At 31.2% G+C, this 8,557-nt stretch overlaps 1 protein-coding gene across 1 annotated transcript; it reads left to right on the forward strand.

Annotated features, from left to right (window-relative positions):
• The first annotated feature begins 2,760 nt into the window (after positions 1-2,760).
• LOC132746607 (uncharacterized) lies at positions 2,761-7,913 on the forward strand. Its single transcript, XM_060735812.1, has 4 exons — positions 2,761-3,643; positions 3,873-4,037; positions 5,450-5,620; positions 6,842-7,913. The coding sequence occupies exons 1-4, from the start codon at positions 3,265-3,267 to the stop codon at positions 7,189-7,191; spliced, it is 1,065 nt and encodes a 354-aa protein (XP_060591795.1). The 5' UTR covers positions 2,761-3,264; the 3' UTR covers positions 7,192-7,913.
• The last annotated feature ends 644 nt before the right edge of the window (positions 7,914-8,557 follow it).

Consider the following 8,557-nt stretch of genomic DNA (forward strand, 5'->3'; position numbering starts at 1 on the left):
AATTTTTAAGGAAATTTACGGAATCATTCATATGGTTCGGTAAAGCTATGTTATGAACACAATGAGTGATATACTTTCAGTGATATGGGTTTTATCTCACCAAAAAAAATAAACAACTACAACGATTTTTCAGAGTATATTTCAAAAAACAAAGCAAAATATTGACAAAAGTACATATCACCATATTTTCTACAGCGGGACTAATGCAGGAATGGCTATTCTTGCATATTTTGATCTCTTTTTAATATTTACATGCATTGTAAATGCCGTTTGCAATGTGTTAATTACTTCCTACTTTCACTTCACAATATTTTACCAAAACTGTTCTGAAAAAAAACATGAATCTTAACGCATACTGCTTAAACAATATTTCATCGCATTATGTTTAATGATGTAATTTCAATTTCTTTCTGCCGATATTTTCTTTGAAAGGGGCATTCAACTAGTAGCTGCAATTTTACTTTTACTGAAATAAGCCCATTTAGTCAGAATAACTCAATTTTTACTTGAGCATTCAACTCATTAGCATTCAGTTCCAGCTTCTATTATCTACTAAATTTAAATCTGTCATATACTTATAGAGCTACTTGTAACAAAAACTTGCATGTTCAATAAAAAAAGTAAACAGTCATTTTAAAACGAGACAAAAATTAATATTTCAGTTTATTTATTATTAATTTTACTTTTTTTATTTCCTTTTTTCAAATTTTATGTAAAGAAGGATGGGATTTCAACAACTCTAAGAGTCTTACGCACACATAACAGTATATAATTAAGATACTTCAATTGTTCTGTTGACTTTACTATACATGTATACTCTAATTGGGAGTGTCCGTTAGATTAAACAATGATATGTACGTGATGAGATAATTTACATTAAAGTGGTTTTTCCAATTGATAAAATGAAATACTGAGAAAACATCTTGACACTGGAAATGAAACAGGACGTAACATTTAAGAGGCACTCGGACGAGATAAAACTACTGAATACTTGCATAGGTTATTTGGTTGCATTTAATTTTGTTATCTAGGAAACATCAAGATATGTTTCTAAATGGCACTGTCGCGTTTCCAAAAGTGTACCATCAATTTTTTGAACGTTATATCATTTGAACTATCAACAAATAAATATCATAAATAGAGGATATTGAATGAATGTATGTTAAATACTGAATTTATGGAACGAGTTGAATAAAATTATATGATATGCGAGCCCCTTACTGTATGGAAATTTACCAGAATTTAATATTCTATTTAATCAACATACAAAAAAAATATAGACGGTTTGAAGTGAAAAAAGAACCGTTTATCATTTAAAACACGCCTATAAATATAACGCTTAATTCACGCGTCTTACCTCTTTGGTTTACTATGATGAAAAAATTGACCGTTAGGTTTAAAAATATTATGCACGCGGCCGGTGCAATACCATTTTTACGGAGTCGTAAAAACGGCACGGATAAGTAATAAACACTGGCCATAATTGACTGTGTGTACCAGAAACATTCGGTGGTATGTATGTGATTCTGGGATCGAGAAAGTTATTGGAAGTCTCGTCATGTTAGACAAAACTTATAGACTGTCATTTGTAACTCGGTAAATTTTGATGTTGAAGAAGCTAACCAGTAGAGAATTAATGAAAATGCTAAAAGCAGTGTTAAATGGCTAGTTGGGGGAGTTCATAGCCCTCAACTCTCCGAGAAATTTAACTAGAAAGTTTGTTTCCGAAACTCCTTTAGTTTATGGTATTATTTCCAACCTGTGGGAATACGTTCAGAAAAGATGTTTATATTAAATTACTACTATTTCATAATTGGGCCAATGAGATTCCCTGAATTTTCCCGGGAAAATTTTAAAAAAGATCAATATGCCAAAGATAAAGCTACTAATTTTTTCAGTTTTTTCCAGTAAAAATTTAACAGGAGTTTAAAAACCCCTTTTCAAATCGGGTTTCGTCCGAAAAAATAAAAAGTTTTTGTTTTAAAATGACAAAACTGTTAGGCAATAAAACATGGGGCTTTTTTTAACATGAAATTTTTGCTGAAAAGAGTTTAAAAAAATGTTTTTGGGGGTATTAAAAAAGTATGAATTGGCAAAAAAAAAATGAATGAAAAAAAAAAGTAAAAAAGGCGACTTAGGCTATAAAAACAGTGTTTGGGGATATTGTGTTTTTTGTCTAACCCCATTCTACAGGGCGCTTTCAAAAAATATTGGAAATTTTTTTATTTTTCATATTATCAGTATGCACTTACTGAAAAATAAAAACCCAAAAAAATTATTTAATTTTTATTTTAAAACCTTTCTATTTTTAAAACAAATTTGACAAATGTCTAAAAATGATAGATCAGACTATTTCTTTCCTCTAAAGGAAATGTGTAATTCAGAAGTAAATCTTTATTCTCTATTTACAAGAATGTTGAATTTCGTTTTAAGTAATATACAGACAGAATTTCCGTATTTTAGTAAGATACAAACTTCCTGCTACAAAGTTTTCGTATATTACGTATCACTGTATATTATTTATATACGAACTCGCATAATATACCGTCCCGTACACCTCCGTATTTTAATTTCCCGTATTGGTCTCAATCCGGTAAGTAGTTCTTATAAATTTCAAAGTGTTCCAATTTTAGTAATCTCTGGCTAGATTAGTCGTAACTAAAGTGTATTTATTTCATCTGTGTAGTTTTTTGTGTTATATTGTGACTTAAAAGTTGTTTCTTTTTGTGTATCCTCTAGGACCTCATTTGTTGGCGGAAGGATTAAAGATGTACTACCCACAAGCTGTCAGGAGTTTTTAAAGTGGTGAATTTAAACAGTCTTACAACAGGATGAAGATTTCTGAAAAAGTAGATGGCTAACACATTATATCTCGGGCATCATTTGACTTAGATAGTGTTGATGTATAAAGTTGAAGTCAGTATATTATACATCAAGAATAGTGGAATCCAGAATTAAGCCTCAAATGTGACTAATTTACTATAGAACAAAGAGTACGTACACTATATCGATACATTTTCTCAGTAACAGTAGAATCATCGAAAGAAAAACGAAGTTTTAAATGTTAAGATGTTCATACAAGTATTGTCCATCCTGTGATGGCCTGTGGTTTATAATATATATGCATTGTTTAAAAAGGAAGAAAATTGATGGTGGGAGTGTTCATAGTTTTTCCTCATCACAACAGTAAGCCACTTTGAATTCATAAGAAAACAGATCAGCCACCGCATGTGATAATAACATATTCAGTTTATATAACCTAAAATGAAATTTGGTAAAAGTAAAGCGGATCTCCCTGGATCAAGTGATCCTTCTTTGTACGAAAATACCAATATTTTGACAATTAATACTTTTGCCGGAACACAGATAACGAATATTGAGGAGGAAGATTATGAAACAATAGATGAAACAATAGAACCAATAGAAGTTCGGGATTCACATGAAAGAAAAAAGAAAAACGCGTCTAATGATACAATAGAACAAGTAGAAGTTCGGGATTCACATGAAAGAAAAAGGAAAAGCGCGTCTAATGATACTCTAAAGCGACTGAAATGTAGGTTTAATGTAATGACAGTGCTGAATACTGTTGTTTACATAACTCTGATTTCGTTGGTTATATTCCTCTTTGTGCCAAAGAGTTCAGGTAAGTGTTTTTGTTGTTGTTGTTTTTTCCTTTGTTTTTTTTCTTCTTCTTTTGTACTGGTATGAATAATTTTACGCCATTTAATGTAATAAATATCAAATTATTGTTAATTGATATGATAAGGTTATACAAACAATCGTTCAACATGCTTATTGATATTTTCAGATCACTGTATTAATTTTAGATCTCACTATACGTCTAAGAATTTTAATTATCATAACAATTTCAGTCGACAGTCATTGGGCACAATGGTCAAGCTGGACCTCGTGTGACGTAACATGTGGTAATGGAAAACATCTACGGCTAAGAACGTGTACAAATCAATTTGCTACGACAAATGACTGTATTGGAGAAAGTTTGCAGATTCGTGAATGCACAATTGGCAACTGTACAGGTCTATATTAACTTTATAAGTCATTTTGGACACTTGTTAAATTTTGAAATTCACTTTGTTGAGAATATTTGAATAGTAACAAATGTTTCTAAAGTTTTTATGTTAAAAAATAATTGATAATCCGCAACGGAATTCTTATTACATGTGTAATTATACTATTCTATTTTTACATAAACGTAGTTAAATAACCAATAACGGCGTCAAATAAGATGCTTTACATCTTTTTGAGTTGAGATATGATTTACAATGTACAGTTTTAACTCTGATTGACTGGTCTTTCTTGCATATCAGACATAATAACTACTTTTTACACCGGCGTTATACATCCCCATGTAAGACAGGTCGCGTCATTCCTACGCGCCTTTTTGAATGAATTGCGTTCTTTGGACAACGTCATATTGCCGTTATGAATGAAGTTGTAAATTCATACGCTTTCATAAAAAGTGCTAAATGAAAATATTAGTTTTTTTTCTATTTTTTTCTCAAATTTATCTTGTAATATGTATATAAAGGAAAGGATTGTATTGGGAAAAGTTTACAGAGTAGTCAATGTTCAGAAGTAAACTGTGCAGGTAAAGAATTATAGATGAAATAACGCGTCAATTGTGCCTGCTGCTAAACTTGAGAAGCAGTTTTCGTTTTTAAGCTCTTACTTTTTTTACATTTTTCTACGCTACGTATTAGGTTTTGCACCTTGAAACTAACTGACGGAAAATTGCAATAATTTAGCAGAAATATCAACCATTATTAGATGATATGCAGTGCGTCGGTTCGTGCCTTCTCGAATCAAACTCAAACTTAAACTTAGCCATTATAAATGAATTTTAAAAGCTTTTTGACAGAAATATGACAAATACTGAGGCGATATGCAGAAAACAGTCAAATATGACCAAGATTCGGTTTTCTCAGATCAAGCTCAAAATCTTTTTGTAAGAGTGTATGTTTCGACCGCAAATATTATTTTGTAAATTCCGGCAAACTAAAAAATCAATAGTTTAATCTGATAAATTTATTATTATTGAGAAGATTTGCAGCAGGTTTGAGTAACATTATATTTAGAATTAAGGAAATTATGATAACGAAATAGTATTATAAACCTTCTTGAATTATTCCGTTGATCCTTTATAACATATTTTATACAAATTTGTGAGAGGAAATAGCATTAATACTAAGAGATTTAAAATTCGTTCAACTTGCCAAGGATCTGTATTTCAATAAGGGAATAATGATTGTCTAGCATAATAAAATGTAGTCCACCTTTTCACTAAAAAAAGTTACCATGCGCTTTAATATTGACGGTTTATGTTTATATGGCATGCAATAAATATTTTCTACGTAAACAGTACGCTGCATTCATTCTTGTTTAAGCCTGCAAAATGTATAAGTCGTATGAATGGATTTTTTATTGCTAGTAAATGGTCAGTGGGCATATTGGTCCAGTTGGACTTCTTGTGACGTAACGTGTGGCAAGGGAAGGCGATTACGGACAAGAAGATGTACAGATCCAACGCCCGAGAATGAAGGAAGGGATTGTATTGGAGAAAGTTTACAGAGTAGTCAATGTTCAGAAGAAAACTGTCCAGGTATTGAATAATATATATAACTCAACAATTTTTCTTGAATAGAAAATAATGAGTTTTATAACTCTAGCATTTCTTACATTTTCATACGCCCAAAATGTTTCGTCGTATAGTGTTATGCACATGGCAGTCCGCCCATACATCTATCTGTCCGCTCTGTATCTTTTAAACAGATGTAAGGAAATTGAAACTAAAAATCAACCATAATTAATTATAGCGATAACCATATCGTAGGTTTAACCATTTTGTAAACAAAGCATTTTGATATTAATTATTTTGTGGGGTATTTTTATGCTTTTGAAATTCTAGTGTAATATATAAACAAATTGAAAATAATATGAAATTAATATGAAAATCTATCTGATATTCATATTGCTTAGTCATAATATAAAAACATATCTATGCATAAAGCATAATTTAGAATCTCTATTTAGTCGTCTTGTAGCAAAAGCACCATCCAGTAAGCTCAATTGGTAGAGCATTTGACTTTGAATAGGACGACGGTTTGACTCCAGGACTGTGCGGGCCACTTTCTTTTATTGATTACGAAATCCTTTCTACGGTAATTTGAAGTGTACCTCTGCTCTGGTATGTACAGAAGTCAGAAGTAATATCAGTTCCTTACAAAATTGAAGGCACTATCTAGTACTAGTAAACTTTTTGTCAGCCTGTCCAGGAAAAAGCGGTGGCGGGCCTGTTTTCCGGTGAATTTAAATGCTTACTGCGGTGGTCCGAGGTTATACTACAAAAGCCACCGCAAGAGAATTGTTACTTGACATGAATCAATATAGATCTTAACAAAAATTAAATGAAATAATCGTGCACTTATGATTATAAATGCTATTGCGATTGGGGTCGTTTTGCATCAGTATTAGTATTGGAATTTATTAAAACATGTTCCATACTCATATTTAAAAATTATTTTGATACCTTTAAAAGTTGTATTCGAATGTATTTTGCCCAGATTATGGCTGCTCTTATAATATAAAAGGAGACATTTCATTTCAAGTAGTTGTTGTTGTGTAGTCAGCCATCGTTGATCGGACACTGATTTTACACACTCAGTAAAATATAATATTGTATGATTGTTTAGCTGGATGGGCTTAAATATTATTTTCGTATTTATACCTACAGATGTATATGATTTCAATTCAATTAATCAACAATTTACGTTTAATGTTGCCAATAGTTTATGTGTATAATATATCATTTTCTTTATTTCAGCCTTTATGTCTGCATTTTCTGTGACAACACCACATTCCTACAGCACGATAAACGGAATCAGAAAGCTAAATTTTTCAAGAACCATTTACCAGTATGGTAATGATTTTAATATCTCGACAGGAACTTACACCTGTAGCAAATCCGGTGTTTACCATTTTTCTGTTACATTGGTAAAGAAGCGGGTAGATGAAAGGAATAATCAAAATGAATTGGTTAGATGTAAACTTTACAAGAATAGACAATCTTTAATCTATATAAAAGTTGATCCAACTGACGATGATACAGACAAAGGCAATGCTGCTATAACTCAGTCTATCGTGATAAATCTTGATGTTGGAAACACTGTGTAACTTTCTTCGTGCAACAATGCAAGCACAAGCATGGAGGATTGGTCCTCGTTTACTGGATTTCTCCTATGTAACAAAAATTAAAGCCCGTGTTAGTCTAGAAAATATTGCTCTTAACCTGATTCTTCTTATTTGCAATACTGTGTTTTGGAAAATAACACTATTGTTTTGAGTTGCTGTGAAATATTAAATGTTAAGTGGCACTGTTACTAAATAGTGACTTCTGTAATGAAACTAAAGCCCCCGGCAAGGTTTTGAATATACAAGTATTTGTTTCTCATTATAATTGTATTTTTCATTATGTTACTAATAAATAGTCTACATGTTTTTATCAAATAAATAAATTTGAGAACAAGACTTAGATTGCAATATCAGTTGTAACAATATCACTACAAAAACGGTTAACACAAATCGATAACCGAGTTCTGAATCTATACCTATGCTCGAATAAAGTAATTGTATCAATTTTTTTGGCTTAATCTTTACGTTTTTCCTCTGTTTAAGCATAACATTGAATGAATCATTCAACTATACGGAAATATGTAATATTTTTAAACCGATTTCAATCAAATTCCCTAAGAATGCACGAGGAAGTCTTGAAAGTATAATTCTTTTAATGAAATCATTTTAGTGGATGGCCATTAGACACGTTGGTCCACCTGAACCACTTGTGGTAATTAATGAAACACATCAACGGACAAGAACATACAAATAAAGGAAGATAATGTGTTACTGACTTTGTATTATATCATTGTCCATATTCTTATTATTCTATTTATATTTATCGTCGGAAATGTAAAATTATGCCCAAGAAGTGGATATCAGAGAATCCAGTAAATGCGATAAAGCTTGCTTTTATAAAACACACTATTTCTAAAAGGGAAGCCTGTCCTTTATCTGACGCATTAGTGATGAAGAGGAGCGTTATGAATCAATGGAATATTGAAACGCACACAAAATAGAAAAATTTGAAACATAGCATAAAATTTTAAAACAGATTCATGATACATATTTAATTCAAATCACATACATTAAATCCTTGTGCTTGGACGGTACTTATCCAATTCTACATATGTTTTACGTATGCGTTTTATTTTGCCGGGGCCAACAACTTGGGAAATACAAATGCTCAGAACCGAACGAAATTTTGAATTTTAATTGATTTAAACAAGCTAAAAATTGGAGATTTATCTTCTAAAAACATTAAATTGCCCTACCAAAGACAAAACATTACCCTCAGAAATTCTTAGAATGATTTCAGATTGACGGTAGAAGAAGGATCATTGACATAAGAATCGTTGTTTTTTTCAAGCACACATTATTCTCTCAAAGAAATATAAAGAGCATTTATGAATATAAACATCAATAA

This window comes from Ruditapes philippinarum, unplaced genomic scaffold (genome assembly GCF_026571515.1).
Source record: "Ruditapes philippinarum isolate M1 unplaced genomic scaffold, ASM2657151v2 ctg1759_1_1_1_1, whole genome shotgun sequence".
Lineage (NCBI taxonomy): Eukaryota > Metazoa > Mollusca > Bivalvia > Venerida > Veneridae > Ruditapes > Ruditapes philippinarum.

Coding starts and splice junctions, on each gene's coding strand:
- LOC132746607 (XM_060735812.1), top strand. CDS start 3,265: ATGAAATTTGGTAAAAGTAAAGCGGATCTCCCTGGATCAAGTGATCCT. Junction 3,644..3,872: donor CTTTGTGCCAAAGAGTTCAG/GTAAGTGTTTTT, acceptor TAACAATTTCAG/TCGACAGTCATTGGGCACAA. Junction 4,038..5,449: donor CACAATTGGCAACTGTACAG/GTCTATATTAAC, acceptor TTTTATTGCTAG/TAAATGGTCAGTGGGCATAT.